The sequence below is a fragment of the Petaurus breviceps genome, unplaced genomic scaffold, assembly GCF_028583685.1.
Source record: "Petaurus breviceps papuanus isolate PSGF00001 unplaced genomic scaffold, PetGlider_PUasm1.0 174, whole genome shotgun sequence".
Classification (NCBI taxonomy): Eukaryota; Metazoa; Chordata; class Mammalia; order Diprotodontia; family Petauridae; genus Petaurus; species Petaurus breviceps.
Window position 1 is genome coordinate 23,607,673 of NW_027185761.1, and position 25,110 is coordinate 23,632,782.

General features: G+C 41.7%; 1 protein-coding gene across 10 annotated transcripts in view; it reads right to left on the reverse strand.

Annotated features, from left to right (window-relative positions):
• Positions 1-464: 464 nt before the first annotated feature.
• Positions 465-25,110, reverse strand: part of HRH1 (histamine receptor H1) — a 127,589-nt gene continuing 102,943 nt past the window's right edge. For 8 of the 10 annotated variants that reach the window (XM_069083939.1, XM_069083936.1, XM_069083935.1 and 5 more), the window contains one exon: positions 465-5,505. In XM_069083939.1, the coding sequence (XP_068940040.1) occupies positions 3,972-5,462 (1,491 nt within the window). In that variant the 5' untranslated portion in view covers positions 5,463-5,505 and the 3' untranslated portion in view covers positions 465-3,971. Of the gene's footprint in view, positions 5,506-13,692; positions 13,764-25,110 lie in introns of all 10 variants that reach the window. The other 2 variants (XM_069083938.1, XM_069083937.1) reach the window with 1 other exon arrangement.

A 25,110-nucleotide genomic window follows, 5' to 3' on the forward strand; every position in this document is an offset into this window, starting at 1 on the left:
TATCGTAGGCACTTAATAAATGATTGTTGACTTAATTTGAGTAGGCACAGCAGAGGCAACTCCATCAAGCATCTTGCAGTGTGGACCGCAGTACCAGGAACTTTTCAGCAAGCAATGCCTCCACTCAGTGGAACAAAGAATTTGGGCTGAAGGTGCCCACTACAATGGCCCCTTTAAAAACTGAGGAACAGCTATGGAAAGTTTTACTCCTCTCTCTCAATCGTCTCTATTGGCTTTCTGATGCTAGAAGGCACTTTAGATGAGTTTTCTCAGTAGTCACATTAAAAAACCCTATGTTTAAGCCTGTTTTTGCACTGAATACCTGTATATTTATTCTATACCAGGGAAGGGCAATGGAGGACAACAGTGTTTCCACCACCCATCTTAACTAAGTGTTCTATGAGAAGTATTGTGAGAGGATCTTATAGTGATGATTTTTATTAAAACTTTTGTTAATAAGCTCGTAAAACAGGAGAAAAAGAGAATAGGAGGAAGGGAGAAAGAAAGATAGAGAGAGACACAGAGACAGACAGAGGCAGAGAGAGACAGAGAGAGAGAGACAGAGAGAGAGAGAGAGAGAGAGAGAGAGAGAGAGAGACAGAGAGACAGAGAGAGAGACAGAGAGAGACAGAGAGAGACAGAGACAGAGACAGAGATGGTCAGAGACAGAGAGAAGGGAACTAGGACAATTCATCCTTTGTCCCTAAGGTATGTTGCAACTAAAGCCAGATGTCTTAGTACATTTTCCATTTTCAGGAGAGTGAAGACAAAAGGGAAGGTCACTCTTTTTGGTTTCCAAGGGAAGACTATGGGAAGAGAAATGTACAGTTTATTAAGAATTAGATCTTTATCTTTACATGTAAAAAAGAGTGAATGCCCAGATAAACTTGTTTTACAGCACACTTGGTGGTTACAACAGGATACCTGCTGGATACATTCGTAGCCCTTCCTACCTTCCCAGGGCCTTACACAGGGCAATACACACTGTACGTACTTAACTATTTGTTGAACAGATGAACAGTTTGATAAGTGAATTAGTAAATAGAACAATGACTGAATATAGTTCTTTATGCTCCTATGATCCTGGGAATCACCACTCTACAGGGAGACTTTTTAGGGAGACCAGTAGTACCCTGGAAAATGGCTGTAGGTTCCAGATAAAAGTGTTAGGGCTCTTAGACTTCTGCAGTTTGGGGGGTGGACATCTGGGGATGGACACAAAGTAAACAGAGTAGGAATGAGAGGTTTTTTTTTTTTAATAAAAAATAATTCCTTTTCTAAATGAACTTTACAAATGAAACCAGACATAAACCCTGTAGCATTTGGCAGTACATTCTGAGGTCCCTCAGAAGTACAAGGCAGACTCTACTAAATATTAATAAATAAATAGGCATTGTAACAGGACAGCTCAAACTTCATATTTAAACTATATAAGCACGGTATCATAAGCACGTAAGCACGAGCACAAGAAACAAAACACCAGATTTTGCAGATGATTCCTGTTTTCAGTGTGTATTATTACATCCTAACGGGAGCTTTCTGATGATAGATAACATCTAGATGGCAACTTTTTTTTGGTGGGGGGAGGAGGGGTGTTCTGGCCCTGTGAGATCTTCAATATAGGCAACTCCCAGTGTGGAAACCTCATTGCATTAATGCAGATCAGCAAATTGTTTTCTGGGACACTGAAAAGTTAAGTGATTTGCGCAGTTTCACACACCCAATATTTACCAGAGCCTAGACCTGAACCTAGGTTTTCTCGACTGCCGGGCTATTCTGCACCTTGATAAAAACTCTAGAAAAAAATCATAGATTTAGAAATATAAAGAATTTTGGAGACCATCTAGTTTAATCTTACAGATGAGGAAACTGAGGTTAAGAGAAGTTAAATAGTGTAGTGAATGGAGGGCCAGACTTTAAGAAAAGAAGACCTGAATTCAGATCCTGCTTCAGCCAATTACTGCCAGTGTGATCTTGGTTCAGTCACCTCTCTAAGCCCTGGTTCCCTCATTTGTAAAATGAGGGTAATAATAGCATCTACTCTGCAGGATTGCTTTTAAGGATCTCATAAGAACATATAAATTGCTTTGTAGACCTTAAAGCATGATATAAACAGTAGCTAGCTATTAAGAGAAAGAATCTGGATTTGAATCAAGGTCCTCTGACTCAAAATTCAACTACTCTCTGTAGCACTGTTGCATGTAGTCATTGCTTTACTGGAATGATGGATTTAGATTTGAATCTGGGTTCTACTGCTTATTACCTGTGTGACTTTGGACAAGTCATTTTACCAGTCCGGGCCTCAGTTTCCTCATCTGTCAAATGATGGGGTTGGATTAGATGACCAAGGTCCCTTTCAGCTCTAAATCTACAAACCTGTTTCTTTGTGTGAGGCTCTCTCTCAGCTCCAGGCTCTGGCCGTTCCCCAGGCCTGGAATGCTCTCCCTCCTCGCCTCTGCCTCCTGGCTTCCCTGGTTTGCTTGTAAAGCTCCAGCTAAAATTCCACCTTCCACAGGAAGCCTTTTCCAGCCGCTGTCCATTCCAGTGCCTTCTCTCTGCGGATTATCTCCTATGTATCCTGTCTATAGCTTGTTTTATATAATTATTTGCATGTCATCCTCCCTGTGTGAACAGGGAACTGTCGTATGTTTTTCTTTGAATCCCCATCACTTATCACAATGCAGGCATTTAGTAATGCTCATTGACTGACTCACTGATTGACAGAAAGGAATACAGTATAATATGATAGGATGTTTGTTTGTTTTTTAAACAAACTGACCAGCGCTAATACACTCAAGGGGATTGTTGTCCCTGTTGAAGCAGTCTCCTTGGGAGGCCACACACCTATTGCAGTGAGACTACCATTGTGCAGTATATCATGGGGACTCATCTGGAATGCCCTTCTGAGCCAATGGTACATTGGGATCCCTTCAAGGGTGACAAATCTTCATTCCTTGAGAGTCAGGGTGAGGTCAGCAAGACTGGAGTTCACATTCTGCCTCTGACATTTATAGCTGCAAGACCCTGGGCAAGTCACTTAACCATGTCATGTGTAAAAGGGAACAATAACACCTTTAGTACCTTTCTCAAAGAATTAATAGTGAGATAGTATGAGTAAAGTGCTTTGTGATCTTTAAAAGGCTAAAAAGCCATCAGTTATTATTATTATTATCCTTAGAAAGTATATTTTGTTTTTGGAAACAGCCAAAGGCCATTTAGAGTCAATTCTGGAACCAAGCTGGGGAATCCTGGCATTTTATGTGGGAAGGGGGCAAGTGTGGGATTGAAAGCTGCATATGATGTTAAAATAACACCACGAATTAAAATTGTTTTTTTTTTTTTTGCGTGGCTTGTAAACTAGTTAGAGAGGATTACAGATTCCAAGCTGGAAGGGATCTTAGAGGTCACCCAGCAACTCCCCAAGGGAAGTCCCTAAATTGTCTGAGCAGTCGCAGGCTCTGGAGGATATGTGTCGCCTCCCCAGGTAAAGCAACAGTTCTCATGCATCTATACAAGTTCTAGCACATTGGTATTAACTAATACTGTGTGGTTATGTCCCAGTCACGACCTGAGCCTGTCTTTATACATCCCAGGGCTCCTCTAGGGTTCTGGTCATTTCTCCACTTAGGTTTGAGCCCATAGAAACCAAGGCATTTAATCAGTCTCCCAAATATCAGAGTCATAGTCAAAATCCTGGAACTCCTTGGAAGCCCTGAAGGGGTCTGGAGCACAGTCCTGGGTTTGCTTGAAACACTGTGAACTTTTAAATCTCTGTTTTCAATTCTACTTCATTTCAATTTCAGCCACTCATCTTTGCTACCTCCAGTGAGGAACCGGGGATTTCCAAGACTTCTAGGCATGTGCCTCTTCTTGAAACCTAGGAAAGTTTGGGTACTCTGGAAATCCAAGCAGTCCTTCTGCCCTCACTTATTTCTTCCTTCATCTCTCCACCCCACTCCTGAAGCTTGACTTTAGGAGCGAATGTGGAAAATCTTTTTGAAAGCCTTCTTGAAGTTCTCATTGCAGAGGGGGTAAATGAGGGGGTTCAAGGTGGAGTTGATGTAGCCCAGCCACATGGTGAACATCTGGACATGTTCATTACAGCATTTTGTACAATAAGCAATGACCATGAAAAAGATGAAATAAGGGATCCAGCAGAGGATGAAGGCCGCCATGATGCAGCCCAGCTGTTTGGCGGCTTTCCGCTCCCGGTTCATGTGCAAACCCTTTATGTATTGCCTGGAATGGGAGCGAAGCCTCTTCCAGGTGAATGTCAGGTAATCCAGGCCAAAGGTTGCTTTGGTTTTGGCTTGGTCTTCAGCTGACATGTTTGATCCAGTGACAGCACTGGAGTCTGTTGGGTGGGAGGGTGCCTCAGCAAATATGGTCTCCTCAGATGTCTCACTGGCATATTGAATGGCTGGGGATAGCTCCTTGAGCTCTGGTTGTCTCTGGTGGATGGACATGTATCTTCCAGTCTCCTCTATCCTAGGCTCAGGCTGTGCAACGTCGATAGGGAAGTAGTGGTCTTTGACCACTTCCTCATCCTCTTGTCCAAAATCTTGAGGGGTTTTCTTCTCTGGAGGTGACTCCTTTGCTGGGTTCTGGGCTTTCTTGGGGATGCTGTTACTAATGTGATTGTAGGTACCTTCTGGCTTCCTTTTCAGAGTCTCCAGGGTGGCATCTTTCTCCTGCTTTGGGAGGCAGATCTTGTGTTTTTTGTGATTCACGTTGCCATCTGAGAAAGATGGGAAGGACGCATTGATGAATTCTCGGTGCTGGCAATGCTGCCGGACGGCCCTGTAAATCTTGGAATAGAACCAGAGCATCAGCAAGGTGGGCAGGTAGAAGTTGATGATGGCCGTCATCACCTTGAACCAAGTGACCTTGTAGAAGTCTGTCTCACACTTGTCCCCAGAGGTCTTGTTCTTATATGACTCATTCTTGTCAGTTTCTGGCCAAAAGCTTCTCCATCCCAGAATAGGGATGATCCACAGGGAGGACAGGAACCAGGTGACCAAGATGGTGACTATCGCTCTGGTCTTGGTGCGATACCGCAGGTACTTGAGGGGTTGCTGGACAGACCGGTAGCGGTCAATGCAAAGAATAAAGACGCTGAAGATGGAGGCGGTGCTGGCCACATAGTCCATGGAGAGCCAGAAGAGGCAGAGGGGTCGGTCTAGAGACTTAAAGAGGTACACAATATTCAAGGGCATGACAGCGGCACCCACAATCAGGTCAGCTACAGAGAGGCTGATGATGTACAGGTTGCCCACAGTGTGCAGTTTCTTCTCTGTCCTCACCGCATAGAGTACCAGGAGGTTTAGCCCCACTGTGACGAGGGAGATGCTGCTCAGCACCACCACCAAGGGCACCAAATGGGGCTTATTAGCAGCATCGGCTGTCTTGTTGACCTCACACATGGTTCCTTCTTGGAGACAGGAGGAGGTGGGAGAGATCATCCGGGACCAGAGGAAGCTCTCGCTTCTTCTGGTGAGTGACTTCCTGGAAGGAGACAGAGAGCAATGTCAGTCAGTGCTCTGGTGAATATTTACGGTATGGAAAAGCTGAAGTACTAGGGTTTATACCTGTCCTCGGGCCATCACCATCTGCTGTGAAAGCCAGAAGTGTCTGTCTAGAACAGAGAGCATCTACAGCTGAGGTTACAGATATGTAACTGGTTCTGGCTCTGCCTTGGTGAGATCTTAGACAAATCAGATCACCTTTAGTTTCCTCAGCTATAAAATAAAGGGGAAAGGAAAATGCCTACTATATGCCAGGTACTGTGCTAAGCACTCCATAACTGTTATCTCATTTGAAGAGACTGAGTTAGATCAGGGGTTCTAACAACAACATTATTTCAGGGAGTCCAGGAACTCCGATGGGGAAAAAATTACATCTTCACTTATTTGTTTTTACTAACCTTTAACTGAAATTTAGCACTTCACTCAATTATTTAAAGACATGATTCTGAAAAGGGGTCCATGGTTTTTATCAGATTGCCAAAGTGAATTATGGCCAAAAAAAAAAATGGTTAAGAGCCCTGGTCTAGATGAAGTCTTAGTCTCTTCTAGTTTTAATATGCTGATTTTATGATGATCCTGGTCTTCCTCTTACCTTTCTGACTATTCTTTAGCTGGTTTCTCTTTTGAAACTTCAACTTTTAAAGTTTTTAAGAACTTAACTTTTTACCCCTTAAATGTGGGTATGTCATAAGGTGTCATTACTGCTTATGCTGACTGTGCTATGGAATGAATCTAATCTCATGCTTCAACTTTTATGCAGAAGTCTCCTAAATTTACTCTCTATACTTGGATTTTTCTCCTGAGCAGTCTTCTCTGACCAGCTCATCCAACCATGCTCTCTTTCTCCTTTAAATTTACAATGTTTGCCTATCAATTTGGATTTATCATACACTTCATGTACTGTAGGGCCATCTTTTTAGGTTAACCTCTTGTGATCTAACTACACTGCAAGCTACTCAAGGATAAATTCTGGGGCCCATCCAGCAGAAAACGTGGCATCATACTTTACTAAAAAAATCAAGGCCATCGTTTGTTAGCACTCTCTTCTCCCTTTCTTCCCTCTTCCTTTCTCTTCTCCTTTTTTCTTCCTTCTTTCTCTTGTCCCTTTCTTCCCTTTCTTTCTCTTCTCTCTCTTTCTCTCCTCCATTTTCTTCCCTCTTTTTTATCTGCTCTTTTCTTCCATCCTTTTCTTCTTCCTTTCCTCCCTCCCTCTCCCTCTTTCTTCTTCCCTCCAAATTCCTCTTCCTCTCCCCTCTTCTTTTTTATCCCTTCCCGCTTCTCTCTCCATTTAAAACATCTTTCAATTCACAAATATTCATTTTTTTTCTTCTACCCTCTGCATCTCCAGACTGGGAAAAAAAAAGAAAATCAAAACTCTTGTAAAAATATGCATAGTCAAGAAAAACAAATTCCCACATTACATTGCTCATGTCCAAAAATATATATATGTCTCATTCTGCATCTTGAGTCCATCATCTCTCTGTCAGGAGGTGGGAAGCATGAGTTATTTTTTCTTCCCAATTCTAGTCTCAAATCTCAGTGTACCCCCCATTCCTCTTATTCATACACCATGTTTGTAATTATCCTCTTACCATTCCTTAGTCCTAAGGAACCCCCAAAGAAGAGCAAAATGTTCTGTGTTTAAGGCCCTGAGTGCCCCTTCACTCCCTGGTTCAGACAGAGGATGGGGACTTTTTTTTAGTAAGAAAAAAATCAAACTATTTATTTTTTCATCAAAGCAGTAGGAAAATATGACATAGCCTTGAAACACTGAACAGGAAGGCTACGTTAATTGCATTCAGTAAGAAGTTGGTATAAAGGAGGCAGCTAGGTAGCTCAGTGAGTAGAGTGCTGGCCCTGGAGTCAGGAAGACCTGAGTTGGGATCCGGCCTCAGACACTTAGTACAAACACACACACACACACACACACACACACACACACACACACACACACACACAACCTAGCCATGTGACTTCGGGCAAGTTACTTAACCCCAATTACCCTCCAAAAAGCAAAGAAAAAAAAGTTGGTATAAAGAGAACAAGATCTTTTCTAAAGCAATACCTAGTACTAACATGTTGCTCAAAGTTTTAACCAGCAGCTGGATAATTGGTGCTGGTTGACTCATATTCTGGGCCAGAAAAAAACTCTACCTTGCAACCTGCTTAGAAGTTGAAGTTGTGTTCCTACCCTTTCCTGCCCTGAGAGGGTCCTCTCAACAAGTTGTTTCTGTTGAAGAGGGCAAATGAGCAGGGCTAGGGTCAGGTATCACATCTTTTTCTGCTTTGGGGAAAACTAACTTTCCCCTAGACCAGTCATCTATCATTCCATTAAGCAAGAGGTTTAAGAGTGTTCTGTAAGCAAGGAGAGGCTTTTTTTTGGCCTTAACTCAAAACCATTTCATGTTAGTCTCAAAAAACATTTTAACTGAAGTGTTGCCCCTATAGAACCTTCCAGAAGGGCAAGAAAAAGTAACTTATCAACAATCCTAGAAAAGCCAGTGTGAAGGAAACTGAGCTTCACAGGCCTGGGGTAGATTTTTCATTTATGATCTTGCTTGATGCACTGTCTTTATCAAAGGAAAGATCACCTGGAATCTGCTCAGCGCTCTAATCCAAGTAACCCTCTTTGTCCCGATTCCCCTCTGAATGCCAGTTCTTGTACTAGCGAGAAAAGCACAGCTGTTTCTCTTTTCTAATTAGCAGTGAACTCATGGCTGCTGTTTTCTGGTCTATGGGAAATGGTTCAATCAGGTGGATGTGAAGTTGGCACGAAACAAAAGTGTACGGCTCCCTCAGGGATTCATATCAGATGGGAGGTAGGTTGGGAAGAGAACTGCTAATACCTATAAACCCAAAGGGCTATTCCAGTTCTAGGAATGCAATGCCTCTGCACCAGTTGAAAGCCATTAGGGGCTCCACCAGATAGAACAGGGGTCATCTTCACTGGAGGGATGGGCCTGGGTGCTATTAGCTCTTCAGCCCAGATCTGAACACCAGTTTCTTCCATTTCTTCACCTATGGAGGGGCTGGGGACTTTGAGGGCATGTAAAACTAGCAGGAGTTATAGTTTCAAATTGTACCTGGGCTTCACCTGGCACATACTATTGCAAATGAATGATTGTTGACTGTTTGACATTATCTTTTGGCCAACCTCCTCCTGGCAACTCATGCATCCCTGGAATCTTCCAAAGGGGATCCAAGCACGTTAGCACCTGCTTTCCAGGAATCCCCAAGGCTACCCTCTCCCACAAAGTCTCCTTCAATATGGTCTAAGCCAGGGATTAGGAACCTGAGGCTTCGAGGCCACATGTGGCCCTCTAGGTCTTTGGGTGCAGCCCTTTGACCCAAGTTTTACAGAACAAATTCTTTTATTAAGGGAGTTTGTTCTGTGAAGTTTGGATTCAGTCAAAGGGCTGCATTTGAGTACCTAGAATGTCACATGTGGCCTCAAGGCTGCAAGTTCCCCACCCCTGGCCTAGGCTTTTCAGGAGCCTGCAGTACTGGGGCTGACTAGAGTAGGGAGAATTCTATCCCTCTTTCTAGGAGGAGTTGTATTTTTCATAGAAAACTCTAGGAATCTGAAAAGCTTTGAAAATCCAAAGGACTGAAGTCCAGATGGTGAGATCTGAGAGTATCCCAGGAATGAGGAGAAAACTCTGGACGCAGACCAGAGTCCCTCCTGGTATTTCTGGTCATATATGAGGGCAGATATTTGCTGCCTCCATAAATCTAATGACCAAAAGGCTCTTTTCCTTTCTAGCTATGTGACCTTGGGCATGTCATATAACAATACCCACAATAACTGGTATTCAGTGCTTTAAGGTTTGCAAAATGCTTTGCAAATACCTTATTTTATCTTTACAACAACCCTGGGGGGGGGAACAGAAGCTATTATCATCTCATTTTATAGATAAGGGAACTGAGGAAGACAGAGTCTAGCCAGTAGGCATCTGAGGTTAGATTTGAACTCAACTCTTCATGACTCCAAGTTTATGTTTAACTCTGTGCCTACAAGGAATGAGTGAGGGACAGCCTTCCAGGTAGCTGTTTGACTGTTGGCAAATTACTTAAGCCCTCTCAGCCTCAGTTTTCTCAGCTGTCAAATGGGGAGAATAATCACTGGACTGCTGATATCATGGGGCCGTGGCAGAAACCAAAGTCCTTTGTAAACTTAAAGTGAGTTTATTATTCTTGCTCTCTTTTTTCCCCCCTTGGTGAAACCTTGTCAGGGTCCTGCTACCACAGGGAGACAAGACTTCTGAAGTTACTGGCCTTGTGATATAGATCCATCAATGCCTAGTCCTGGGACCTCAGGCAGCAGGACACACAGCCTAACACACATGCCTTTCCCAGGCACACAGAGGGAATACAGATAGACAACCTCTCCTCAAATGCCTATGGTGACAGTTAATGATTTCTCACTGGGCTGCTAATTCTGTTTTTGACAGCTTTAATTGCAAGTATGAGTTCTTTATATTTAGCTGAAATCTGTCTTCACTGTAACTTCTAGACACAGTCTACACCCTCTTTCATATGATAGCTCTTCAAATATTTGAAAATGGTTGTCATTATACCCCTAATTCTTCACTAGGTGAGATATCCCCAGTTCCTTATAGGACATAATAAATTAGGTTCAGATGAAGTTCACATTCTCAACTACAGACTGGTTTGCCCTTCTCCTTCATTTATTATTTTTTATTATACCAATCTTTTGTTAGGTCAGCATGAATGTTGACTTTCTAGGGTAATAAAGTGACCCCTCCTTTTTTATTGCCTTTATCCAAGAACCAGCTAAAATCCCATTCCTTTTCCTGAAACCGAAATGCTAGGGCCTTTCTTCTGTTTAATTATCTCCAATTTATCCTGACTATATCTTATTTGCACATAGTTCTTTGCATGTTGCCTCCCCCATTAGACTGTGAGCCCTTGAGGGCAGGGACTGTTTTGGCCTTTCTTTCTATCACCAGAGCTTAACATAGGACCTCACACACAGCAGGAATTTAATAAATGCCTGTCATCTTGACATGGCTTGAACCCAGTCCTGCAAATGCTTGTTTTGCAAAATTACCCCTGCATCCAGGAATGTAAATGGTTAATAACAGGCTCTCTGGGGAGAAAAATGCACACATGACACACTTTTAAGAGTAATCCACATTATTAACATTTTTAGTCATCAATTTCTTAAGTCCAGACAATCAACAAAACAATAAATCAAGTCCTGATTTTTAACATTTGTTAATTTCTGAGGTTACATGGACACTTTTAACAATCAGCTCTCTAACGGGTAAGAGCTGGCTCCAGCATATGCCTGCATCCCTTTCCTTTTTCTCTTTTCCCATGATCAAACCACTCCAGACTCTTTATATAACTGGTCTACACTATGATTGTTTGCCCCCGAGGCCTCCACTCCTCTTCGAATTCCTCTCTCCAGTCATTTTTAAAGGACTCCCCTCCCCAAAATCCAAGTAGAAACCAGAAAGGGGGGGACTCTAGGTGGTGCAGTGAATAGAGTACTGGCCCTGGAGTCAGGAGGACCTGAATTCAAATGCAGCCTCAGACACTTCTCACACACACACACACACACACACACACACACACACACACAAACTAGCTGCGTGACCTTGGGCAAGTCACTTAACCCCAATTGCCCTCCAAAAAGCAAAAAAATAAAAAATCCCCAGAAAGGGAGACCTGAGGCCGGGGATAGAGCCAGCTTGTTAGAATTCCCTAGAGCCAACTGTTAAATTTTCAAAGTCAGCATTCACACCTGAGAAATCAGCTAACACTACACATCTAGTCTTGATTTATTGTTTTGTTGATTGTTTAGAATTAAGAAAATGATGGAGAAAATGTTAATAACCTGGAATAAACTTGAAAGTGTGCTATGCATGCTTTTTTTTTTTTACCTTGAGAGGATGTTGGTAAACATTTGCTAGCACACCCTAACCTGAGTCCCCCATGAAATCAAACTGATATTGAAATCAGAGAATCAGGGTTCAAATATTATGTCTTGACTTTCTGCTGGGCTGTTAGACTGTGAGCTCATTGAGAGTGGGACTGTTAGGTAGAATCAGGGTTCAGATATTATGTCTCGACTTTCTATTGGGTTGTTAGACTGTGAGCTCATTGAGAGTGGGACTGTTAGGTTTTACTGACTTTCTTTGTATTCCTAGTGCTTATCATAGTGCCTGGTACAGAGCTTAATAAAAGCTAGTTGACTGACTGACCAAGCTGACTCATGGATCTGTAGCTTGTGTCCACTGGAATAAGCATTTAAGGTGCATTTGCCTGGGCCTCGAGAATGCCATGGACTGGGAATTAGGAAAACTGGCTTTTCTAGTTTTATTGCTTATTATTTGCATTACCATGGGCATTTCTCTGATCCTCAGTTTCCTCATCTGTTAGGTATAATTATATCTATCCTGTTTACCTCCACAGGGTTGTTGTGAAGTTCAACTTTGTTAATGGATATGAAAGTGCTTTGAAACTGGTAAAAGTCTTACATGGACATAAAGGATGGTGACTAAGACAGAATGAAAATGATAAAGATTGACAGAGAACAGGGAATATAGCCTTTGCAGGAAGAATTCCTGCCTTTATGATCCTTCCAGGGGAAAGATACCCAAGACATGTGGAGGTGGGAAGCAGGTGACTTCTGCATGGGTGACTTGTTTCAGCTTCTTGAGGGCAAAGATGATGAGCTTTGGATCCTCAGTATCATTATTGACTCTCTTGGGCCTTCCTTGGACAAGGAGAACAAAGGCTTCCTTTGGTAATGCTTCTCCTCCAAAAGTCTGTACATTCTGGAGAGCATAACTACTTGTGTGATTTGTTAGCTACTCTTTGGGCAGCCAACTCAAGGGCCTGGTGCTCCTGGAGGAAAAATCAGACCTCACACAAAGAAAAACGCTATTGCTTTAGCCAGGCTGCTTCTGGGATATGGCCATGTGACTCACCCCCAGTACACCCATCTCAGCCCCTGAGCTCCCAGGCCAAAGACTGAGTGGCTAGCTAACCACCTGAAGAGATGACAGCCTTGATCTCCAATATGGAGGTGCGGGAACGTGTGTGTCAGGGATTTTGGTGTTAGGAATTCACACAAGCAAAACAGAAAATAAGAAAGCTACTCTCACTGCAAAGAGGAAAGGAGTGGCCAAAGAAGACAGGGAAGGAAGAAGACAGCATAGGAGATTTACTTGAATTTTTACTCCAGTAAACTACTGGAGTTTTTACTCCATTTTTATTCAAGTTACCGGAATTCTGAACCTTCAAGAAAGGTAACAGACAAGGTAACATACCATCATCGTGCCAATACGTCATCTCTGATTAAGAGACCTTCTAAAGCACCTAGTCTAACTCTCCAATTTTACAAGTAAGGGAACAGAAATGTGAGGTAAACTGCCTAAGATTACACAGAGGAAGAGGCAGAGCCAAAATCTGAACCCCAGTCCTTTGACTAAAAATCTGGCACTTAAATTCCACTGTCTGCAGAAGAGTGACTTAAATGACAAAAGGGATGAGACATTGCAGTGTGAGAATACGTGTCAAGCTCGAATCAAGCTCAAATGCTGCGTTTTTCAAGGTTTTTATGATTTCCTTCCACTCCTGACCAGACATGGTTTTTTCCCCTCCTTTGAAACTTTGTAGTATGACGTTCCTCGTCTATCACATTCTGCCTTTTATTATAATTATTTGTGTATTCATCTCATCTTCGCAATGAAACTACTACTCCCTTGAGGGTAAATATAATTCATAGCTGTACCTTGCTCATGACTTCCCACAAAGGAGCCAGTCAATAAATGCAAAAGATAAATTAATCACTCAGTAAACAGCTGTTAAATGCCTACTACCGTGTTTCCCCTATAACAAGACACTGTCTTATTTTTTTGGGACAGAAAAACACCAGAGGGCTTATTTTCAGGGGAGGGCTTATTTTAATGAACATTGACAGCAATGACATGTGACTCCTCTACAATTGCTTTCTTATACTCAACAGTATAGCTCTTCCTTTTTGTACTCATGTCTGGGGGTCAAAATAGACAGAATAATAAAATTATGACCATCAGTCCTTCTTTTCACTCCATCATGCCCCCTGAGTTCTTCTTTTTTCCTCCATCATGCCCTTTTTATCCTCCATCATGCCCCCTCACTCCCGCTTACATACCGGGTTTTTATGTTGTCCTGCCTCAGCTCTCCTCCGTGGCACTGCTCTCAATGGCGCCAGCAAGCAAATCACTGGGGAAGAATAGGATGACGCGCTCACTGCTGCAGCTCTGATTGGATGCAGCTCGGAGCGCGGCGTGCGTTTCACCGGGGGGGGGGGTGCATACAAAGGGTACCATAATGTAGGGGATCACCTTCACTACAGTAGCAATCTCAATAGGGCTTATTTTCGGGGGAGGGCTTATTTTTAGAGGAATCTTACACAGTGAGGGGAGGGCTTATTTTCGGGATAGGTCTTATTATTGGGGAAACACGGTATGTTCCAGGCCCTGTGGTAAGCACTGGGGATAGGAAAAGAGGCAAAAGACAGCTTCTCAAGGAGAGTAAAGGTTAGATAAATTACCCCAGTACAGAGAAATGAAGGCTGAGAGGGGACAGCATTTAAAGGCCTTCCATATGAGATATCAACCAACTTCCCATGTTAATTACCCGAGATTCTCCCTCATGATAATCTGTGTTCCAGCAAGACCAACTTTCTTGCTGTTCCCCACAGGTGACAAACAATGCATCGGCCAGGTCCCGTGCTTCCTTCCTTATTCTGTCTGTTGGAGTTCTGAGCTTCCCTCAAGTCTCAGTAAAAGCGTCACCCCCCTATATGAGGCCTTTCTTCATCCCTCTGAGTTATTACTGCTCTTTCCCTAGAAATGATTCAGTAAGTATTTGTATTACCTGATGTGAGGGCACGTTGTATCACTCTGGGTGGCCAAGTGGATGGAATGCTAGACTTGATGTCAAGTTAGATCCAGCCTCAAATACTCACTAGTTGTGTGACCTGGAGCAAGTCACTTAGCCTAAGTCTCATCTATAAAACAGGGATAATAATAGCACCTACCTCTCAGGGCTGTTGTGAGAGATAATATTAATGATATAATACATATTATATCATATAATATGTGATTATATCATATGATATAATAGATAATTATATATTATATTATGTATGATGATACATAATATAATAAGATAGTATTAATATTAATAATAAATGAGATAATATTTGTAAAGAGCTTTGTAAACCTTGAGCTACTATATAAATGCTAGCTATTATTATCATTTTTTTGTTGTTGTTTTTGCTTTTTGGAGGGCAGTTGGAGTTAAGTGACTTGCCCAAGGTCACACGGCTAGTTTTTGTGTGTGTGTGTGTGTGTGTGTGTGTTAAATGCCTGAGACCTAATTTGAACTCAGGTCTTCCTGACTCCACGGCCAGTGCTCTATTCACTGCACCACCTAGCTGCCCCAGATATTATTTTCATTATTCTAGAAGAATGTAATTCTGTTGAGGAAAGACACAGTTTAATTTTGTCTTTGTATATCTGCCACCTACCATAACACCTTACACCTAAGCAAGGACTTAATAATTGCTTGTTGAGTGAGGAAAATTGATGGAATTGAAGTATATAAAATATGAAGGCCACAGCTCGGGTGAATGTGGAATTGTTTGTCCAATCCTAGAGTCCAAGCACTAAGAACTTGTTGAAGGTTAAAAGGTAAAAATATAGGACAAACAAAAGGAATTCCTGTTTCACAGAGCAGGTAGTTTATTTGTGAAAACTGTCATTCCAGGCAGCTTCAAGATGAAAAGATATAGCACTTCAATAAAACTGGATGAGTTCATAGGAAATAGATAATAGGATCATAGATTTGCAGCTAGACGATTTCTGAGAGGCCATCAATTCCATCTCCCTCATTTTATAGATGGAGAAACTGAGGCAAACAGCTGTTAGGTGATTTTTCCCAGGATCACACAGCTAGTCAGGATCTGTCCAGTGCCCTATCTATTACACCATACTGGTTTTTAATCTATAATGGATTCCTGAATTAAGGGAAATTAAAATGTTTTGGGAAGGCCTCTAACCTTTGAAGCTGACACCCTGGATTGTAAATTATGCTTACCCTCAAGGAAGCCCTTGATGAGTCTGTCAATATTTATTCCATAAACATTTATTAAGCACCTACTATATGCCAAGCATTGTGCTAAGAACTGAGGCAAACGACAGTCTGTGCCTTCAAGGAGCTTACCCTCTAATGAGAGAGACAATATGCAAATAAATATATGTAAGCAAGCTATTTACAAGATAAATAGGAAATAATTAAAAGAGAGAAGGCACTATATTCGAGAGGGATTGGGGAAGACTTCCTGTGAAAGGTGGGATTTTAGTTGAGATTTAAAGGAAGCCGGGGAGGTCAGTAGTTGGAGCAGAGGAAAAAGAGCATTCCAGGCACAGGGCACAGCCAGAGAAAAATACCCAAAGCTAAGAGATGGAGGGTCTTGTTTGTGGAACAGCCAGGAGGCCAGTGTCACTGGGTGTAAGATAAAAAGACTAGAAAGATAGGAAGGGCTTTGAATGCCAAATTAGATTCGAACCTGGAGCTGACAGGGAGCCACAGAAGAATATTGAGTAGGGGATGTGTGTGACAAGATGGGCCCTGCATTGGGTTAGATGGTCTATACAATCTTACAGTCGTTGGATATCTTAATATATTAATCTTTTATTGTTACTAACAACAATAACCACAACAACTCCCATTTACACTTATTATCTATTTGCTCTCATCCTCTCTGGGACACTATGCATATTTGTAAAAATTAAGGGGCTGAATTAGAGGGTCTCTAAGGTTCATTCCAGCTCTAAATCCCATAATCCTAGAGAGTACTTTAAGGTTTACAAAGCACTTTCCTCACAACAACCCATGGAGATTTAGGAGGTACAAGTATTATTCCTCATTTCATAGATGAGAAGACAGACTCAGAGGGGCTAAGGACCAAATAGGTGAAACAGTGGTTGTGGGAGGGGAAATGTAATCAGGTCTTGTGACTGTGAACACCAACATTCATTCTACCATTCCATACCGCACTTTTGCTACAAGCAGGATTCTGTACTAGACAATGGGGAGAAGGCAGAAGGAATCATGGGAAAATGGATGGATTTAGAGCCAGGGGACCTGGGTTCAAATTCTTGCTTGGTCATGATAACCTCTGTGGTAAGTTGGAACAAGCATGGGCAAGTCATTTAATTTCTTTTGGCCTCAGTTTCCTCATCTGTGAAATGGGGGTGGGTGAGTTAGATTAAATGACCTTTAAGTCCTTTTGAGTTCTAGATCTATGGAGACCCTGTGTTTTTAATGGTACTACTGAAAACTGCTTATTTCTCTATTAACCTTAAAGACTTTTTGTCTCTTTTGCTGAAGAGTCCTTCCTAACAGATCTGTTGATCTCAACTCTGTTATCTTTTAAAATGCTGTATGAAAGGCAAAAATGGCAAAAGATAAAAGTAGTTAATTTGGAATTATGCTAAAAATGTGACTAAAATGTTCATACAATTTGACCCAGAGATTCCACTAGTAGGCATATATCCCACTATAAAAATCTCTATGTGCCTCAGTTTCTTCATCTGTAAAATAGAGAAAAATAATAGTACCTACCTCCCAAAGTTGTTATGAGAATCAAATGAAATAATTTATGTATATTTTGTTTCCCCAGTAGAATGTAAGTCTCTTGAGGGCAGGAACAGCTTTATTTTTGTACAGAATATATACAAGATGGTTTTTTGGGGGGAGGAGGGCACTAGCAGCTGGGGTAGTGAGACCGTCATGAGCTGCATGGAGAAGGAGGCACTTGGGCTAAGTCTTGAAGGAAGGAAGGAATTCTAAGAGGAGGATGTGAGGAAGAAGAAATGCATCCCAGGCATGAGATTGAGGGGAAAGTCAATAATACAAAGAATGGATAGAAAAGACGGCACGTTGTGCATGTGAGGAGCAGCAGGACACAAGTTTGGTAGGACTGTATAGCGCGAGAAGGGGCTGGAATAGGGTATTGGGAGCAGGCTGTGCAGGGTGTTGAAAGTCAAAGGGAGAGATTTCGATTTGATCCTAGAAGTGATAGGGAGCTACTGGGATTTGTCTAGTGGAGGAGCAACAAGGTCAGATCTACACTTTAGGAAAATCACTTTGGCAGCTGTGTCTAAAATGAATCCGAGAGGGAAGAGACAGGAACACTAATTAAGGAACCATTGCAATAATCCAGGCAAAGGGCGATAAGGATGCAAACCATGGTGGCACCAATAAAGAGAGGTCCTGGGAGACTGGTTTTATCGCTGTTGTTTGGTTATGTCCGTCTTTTTGTGACCCCACAGACCATAGCACACCAGGCCCTTCTGTCCTCGACTATCTCCCAAGGTCTGTCCAAGCTCATGTTCATTTTTTCCATGACACTGCCCATATCATCCTCTGCTGTCCCCTTTTCCTTTTGCCTTAAATCTTTCTCAACATCATGGTCTTTTCCAATAAGTCCCATCTTCTCATTATGTAGCCAAAGTATTTAAGCTTCAGCTTCAGTATTTGCCCTTCCTGTGGATGGCCTTAGACTTGCTGAGAGAGAAAAATTGACCTTGGCTTGCCACATTTTCACTTGCTGATCCCAATTCTGCTCTCTGGGGCCAAGCAGAACAAATCTAATTACTCTTTCAGGACAGAGGTCACAATGTTCAAACACTTGAATTAGAGGTGCTTATCACCTGTCTCTAAAGCCTTCTTTAGAAGACTAAACCTCCTTAGTTCTGTCAACTATCCTCATAAGACTTGGTTTCCAATCCTCTCTCCAGCCTAGCTGTCCTTCTTTGGATGAGTTTCAGTTTTTTCGTCTTCTTACTAAAAAGTAGTTCCCAGAACTGGACACAATCGTTTAAATGGGGCCTGGTCGAGTCTACTGACTGCAGGATTATCTACCAACTGATTATCAAACTTTTATCAATCACAACAGCTCACCTTTCTATAGTACTTTGTGTCTTACAATATATTTGATTCACAACAACTGTCTAAAGTATGTGGTGCAAATATCTCCGTGTTATAAATGGATAAACTTAGGTTCTGAGACCTATGGTCTTTGATTTGATCCCAGATCTTCTGATTTTACATCAATCCCTTCTTCAGAATCACTCATTCCAATAGCCAATCAGTTGTCAAATCCTATTGATTCTGCTTCCACTATATATTTTCTCTTTCCTTTAAAAAATTCTGAACCTGGTAAACACCATCAAGCATGGTTATTTCCATGTACAAAGAAAAAGCAGACAGTATATATGAAACTGGGAATCTCTATTATGTACACATTTTTAATGGTGTGTGTGAAATTCAACATGGTGGTAACAATGCTATCTTGCTTATCTCTGTCCCATTCTGAACTTTATTCTAATCTCTTCTGTGTATTTTTAAAAAGTTTATTAAAGAACCAGATCTCTTGAACCTGAGTCTCTCTCTCTTTCTACTCACACTGCCTAGTCTAAGTCCTTAATACCTCTTGCCTGGAATACAGCAATGGCCTTTATCTTGTCTTCCAGTCTTCAGCTTTCCTCTGGAATCTATCCTTTACATAGCTACGGAAATAATGTTTTCTCATGAACAAGCCTGACCATACTACTCCCTGCTCTAAAGCCTTGAGTGGATTCCCCATTGCCCTTGAGATACCATATCAATCCCTTAATTTGCCATTTAAGGAAGACCACGACCTATCTCTCTGACATATCACACCCTTTAATACACCTTAAGTTTTTAGCCAAACAAGAGGTAGTTGCTCCCTGATCTCATCTTCCTGCATCTGCACAGGTTGTCTCTCAAGTTTGGAATGCATTATTTCTAAATAGCCATTTCTTGAGAAATCTTTCTCTTCCTTCAAGGCCCAGCTCCTCAGTGAAATCTTCCTGGATTCCAACACCACCTTGCAACAAAAAGTCCTCTCGCCCTCCTCACATCCCTGGAGTATTTTGTATTTATTATATTCTTTGCCCTTATCACATCCTACCTCATGCCTAACAGAATAGGTAAGAGATATATGAAGTATGACTATCTCCATTATTAGATGATAAACCTTCTGGTGGGATGCAGACTGGGTTATTTTTCAATTTTGTAATCCCAGTGCCTAGAACAAGGACTTCTGGGATATAGCAAATGCTTTATGAGTATTTGTTGAATTGAATTCTGGCTCTGATATTCAGTGTCCCAGGCTATGAATTCTAATGGGGCAATTTCAGGAACCAAGATCCAAAAAAGGATATTTACTTATCTGTGTATAGGCTATACCCTGAAATAGAATGTAAGCTGCTTGAGGGTAAGGGCTCTTTGTTTGCTTTGTCTTTATATGCACCATGCTTTGCCCACAGAAGGCACTTATAAATCTTTGGACAAAGGGATCCTTCCTAATAGTCTGTAATCTTGCTATGTGAGTTACCACATTCACACAGGTGCTTCTGAATAAGGTTGGGTCTAGTTTCTTTGTATATCAAGAGCCCACAACTTTGGTTATGAGGGAGGGGAATAAAGGAGGGAACAAGCTTTTCTTTTCTTTTTTTTTAAGCAATTGGGGTTAAGTAACTTGCTCAAGGTTACATGGCCAGTTATTTCTGGGTGTGGTGCTAACTATCTGAGCCCGGATTTGAACCCCAGGTCATCCCGACACTGGGGCTGGTGCTCTTATTTGCTGAGCCACCTGGCTGCCCCTAAGCAATTGGGGTTAAGTAATTTGCTCAAGGTTACACGGCCAGGTGTTTCTGGGTAGATGCTAAGTGTCTGAGACTGGATTCAATTCCCCAGGTCATCCTGACACTGGGGCCAGTGCTCTTACTTGCTGTGCTACCTGGCCGCCCCAAGCTTTTCTTTAGTACCTATTATGTGCCAGACATTGTACTAAGTGCTTTATAGATATTATCTTATTTGATCCTCACATGGTATTCTTTTCCCCCTTTATTGGAAATCACTAAAGGTTCTTCTTCCTGACAGATGTTTCTCAAGACATTTTTTAAAAATTCCTGTTTTTCTCCATGTATATCCTTTTCTATCTTTTAAGTCTGGCTGTTTTTCCCTATGAGAACTTACTAAAATGTTCATTCATTAGAAATGATTTAAACAGAACTGTGAAATCCTAGGAGAAAACACATTATGAAAGATGAATAAATGAATGAATAATAAATGCCATTAGGTTCTACTAATTTTAGTTAAAAATTCCAAGTAGCTACTGAGATTTTGCCATTACACGTGGGAAGCCACTTTTCTGCTTGCAAAAACAATCAATTTAACGTTGAGAATATAAATTGGAAAATGACTATGCTTTGCATATATCTTTTCAAAGGTCTCTTGTTTTTGACTCTTCCCTCTCTTCAGATCCCTGATGCCACTGGAGATCTGTCCCCAGACTTTTGCAGATGGCTGGATCTAGATTGCCTGAAGTCCTGGGTCCAGTGTCCTTATTGGGTTATAAAATTTAGAGTCAGGAGAGTAGCTTTGAAGTCAATGGGGTAGGAAGAACATAAGACTCAAGAATCAGGAGGTTTGGATTATATTTCCATGTATTCTATTCTAATCTGTCATTTCCCCATATATTTCCATTATATTTGCATATATATGCTGTCACTAACTCATAGTGAGGCTCTGGGTAAGTCATATCTTCTCTGGATCTGAGTGTGATAGGAAATCGAACCAGAAAGGTAGGCTGTGGTGGGCCTGACATGCCAAGTGAAGGATGGAGTGTGTATTTATCCTTATCTTTTGAGCATTAGGGGTGGTACAGATGAAATCTGTGGTTCCTTTCTTCTCTGACATGATGGTACTGAAGTGTTAAAGCTTCCTCCCTGGCCCTGAAATGTTCAGAGCTTTGAAAAAGTGAGTTCTTTGTAGAGAGAAAGGGCCACTGCCTTGAAGCATTTGGGCTCAGAAACAGATTTTTGTGAATTTCTCTATTTTGGAGCATTTCTAGAACTCATCAGCACCTCTCCTCAGATGGTGGTGGTGGTAGGGATTATCCTGAATAGATATACTCGGTTTACGTAGCTGACATACGCCTGAGATAAGCATGAATTGAATTTTATAATTCAAACCATTTCCCAGTTGACATATATGACTATTGCAGAGATACTTTCTCCTCCCTCCTTCTATTCCTGACCCACCCAAAGAGCAGTAGCCCTACTATTTTAACTTTAAGACTTTCTGTTAAATTGTAAATCCAACACTTAGATGTCTTTGGAAAGCTAGATATTCAAAGTATTGAAAAAAAGGATCTTAAGTTGTCAATTAATCAATCAACCAACAAGTATTTTATAAGGTGCCTATATGTTGGCTAGGTATGCAGTGGACAGTTAAGAAGACCTGAATTCAAATCCCGTCACTTATTAGCTATGTGATTATGGGCAAGTCACTTAACCTCTCTGCCTCATAGTGATACCATTTTGTTCCGCTTTGAGAATGAAGGACCAACCCATAGGCCTCAGTTTCCTCATCTGTAAAATGGGGATAATATAGCTTCTACTTCCCAGAGCTGTTATGAGGCCAACATAATATTTGTAAAGTGGTCTTTTAAACCTGAAAACGCTATTAGCTATTATTATTGTTATTATTATTTTGATGATGCCCGAAACTGCGCTAATCTGGGAATACTACCAAAATTAAATATTTTTATAAGCATAGAACAATGCAATAAAGATAAGAGCAGACAAGCACAATATGTACTTAGCTGTACAAGAGGAGAAGAATTAAAGTGTTGTTGTTTCCACCTTCCTGGGCCCCCTCTGCAAAAATCAATTTGCTGTCTCTGTTGTGTGGCTTGGACAGATTTTCATCTCCTAGTGGGTGTGTGCTGGGATGTATAATTCTGTACCTCTCCTTCATGCTGCTTCCTGAAATGACCCTCCAGGCTCACATATGGTTGGGGAACCTGAGCACTCTCTGGGGACTTTTGGCAAGAACACATATCCAGTACATGGTCCAAGAAAATCAGTCATCAAAGGCTAATGCTGCCAAAATGCTCTGCAGCCTGCAGTAAAGGGGTCAGGGCTCCCCGGCTGTTTCTCATTTTTTTTTTCTCTAGTCCAGTCTATCACCACCAGCCAAGGCTTAATCAGAACAGATGTGAAGGGAGGGAAGTGGGGAAAGGAGTTGGGAACTCTGCCCTTGGGAAACTCAATTTTTATCTCCTAATTCACAATTTCCCCTTCTCAGTCTCATTTCACTTAGCCAGGTGCTTAGGGAAGGGGAATTTACTTTCCTGCTAAGTGAACATCCTTATAGATAAACTCTGGATTGTTAGAGAATCCAGCCCCATCCCCTGACACCCCACTCTACCCACTCTGGGAAATGAAACAAGGCTTTTTCAGCACTGATTCTTCTTGGATTCCTGAGCCCTCAACTGCCAAGCCAGTCTTTTTTTACTTCCTCTTAACAAAATCATCACTTAGTTTCTCTTTTTTTTTTCTTTCTGACGCATCTCTTGTTTTCTGCTGTTCTTTTCCCATCTCTAAACCTAAAACTTCTCCTTGCCTTGTCAAATGATGGCTTAGTTGTTTATCCAGTGTGTACCTAGAGCCACAAATGCCTTCATTTACCATGAAGATATATAATAAGATGGTTGTAGTCCAAAGGAGCCATGTATAACGTGTCCTCACTCCCACCTTAGCACATGCTACTGCGTACATGCAGGTATGGATTGTGTGTTTTAGACAGGATCTGTGGTTTTACTGGCTCTACAGAAGCTCCTTCGTCAATGAGAACAGCCATATTTTTCTCTGCCATCCTTTTAGATAGTTGCCTAAGGGTGTTGAGGGGTGTGAGAAATGGCTATTAATAACCAATTTCTTGGGGAGATTCAGTTTTCTTTCCCTCTTCCAAAGTCCTGAAAGTTCAGTCTCTTGAAAGACATTACTGATAATGAGATAGCATAGACTCTCCTCCTCTTGGTCAAACCCCACTCAACCTTACAAGGAATTTAATCTAGGGTGGGGAAGCCCATAGTGTTCTATTCAAGCTTGCTTGTAGACAGATTCTCTTGTCTAGATAGCCTAAAACTGTAGGTGGTTTGAGTAGAGATAATTTCTCTTTTCCAAAGGTCACTCTCAGCCCCTTATTGATCACCTACTCTGCTCTTTGGAAGGGGATATAAACTGTGAGTCCTTGTCTTTGGTCTAAGAGAGATGGTCAAATGACCATCATTAAGGCCAAGTAGCCTTATTAATAAAATGATTAAATTAGACTTCTGATGCTAAGGTTGCAGAGTGAGGAAGCTGAAACCCTTTAAAAGTCCCCTCCAAATAACTAGCAAACCACCTCAGAATTGATCTAGGAGCAGGGAATCAGCTTACCAGCAAGGCAGTAAAGGTCCATCTCACTGGAGTAGGAGGGAAGTAAGAACAGCCGCATAATAGCAGCAGCCAGCCTCACAGCAGGGGGCATGCACAAAGCTCTAAACCTGGGGCAATCCACCAGCAAGGCCCCACTCTCCGGTACAGTAGCAGCTCCCTAAGCAAGTGAGCAGTCTGTGCATCCCAGCAAGGCTGCCCCATTGCTGACCAGTAGTGGCCTCTCCCCAGGACTGGCACCAGCTACTCATACTAATCTGCAACAAAATTACTCCTCCAACACCTTGTAGCAGAAAGATCTGTTACCATAGCAACCCAGCAGCAAGGCACCACCCCTGGAGCAGTCCAGTAGTTAAATCCCACACCCAGAGGCGGCCAAAGGGAGCCCTTCCTTTCCCCCCCATTACAAGCCTGAAGGGAAGCCTATACTTCAGAGAAAACCAGCAGCTAAACCCTGAAGTTCAGTGAATGCCAGCAGTAAGATGCAGAGCCCCAGAATAAAAAGCTTGGGACAATGCAGGGCCAGAGCCCAATCTTACATAAAAATACCAAGTCACAAAAAAGGCAGAAAAAATGGGCAAAAAAACAATAAAGCTCTTGACTATAGAAAGTTACTATTATGATAATGATGATCAAGGAAGGCATAAGCTTAGGAGGGGACAGTAGTGTCAAAATGGCTTATATTTGGTTTCAGGGTCCAAAAGAATTCCTGGAAGAGCTTAAAGAGTATTTAAAAAAGCAAATTAGAGAAGCAGAAAAAAAATTGGGAAAAGAAGTGAGAGTAATGCAAGAGAATCATGAAAAAAGAGTCAATAGCATGGAAAAAGATATAAAAATATTTACTGAGGAAAATAATTTCCTAAAAAATAGCAGGAAGTAAAAAGAGATGGGGATAATGGTGGTCAGAAGTAAAACACTTGTAAGGAGGGAAAGGGTGAAGGGTAAGAGAGGAGGAGACAAACAAGCAAAAAATAGCATGGAGGGAAATACAGTTAGTTATCATAACTACAAATGAGAATGGGATGAACTCACCCATAAAATAGAAGTGGATAGCACAATGGATTAAAAACCAGAATCCTACAATATGTTGTTTACAAGAAACACATTTGAAGCAGAGAGATACATAGCGTAAATGTAAGGGATTGGAGCAGAATCTATTATGCTTCAGCTGAAGCAAAGAAAACAGGGATAACAATCATGATCTCAGACAACGCAAAAGTAAAAATCTAATTAAAAGAGATAAA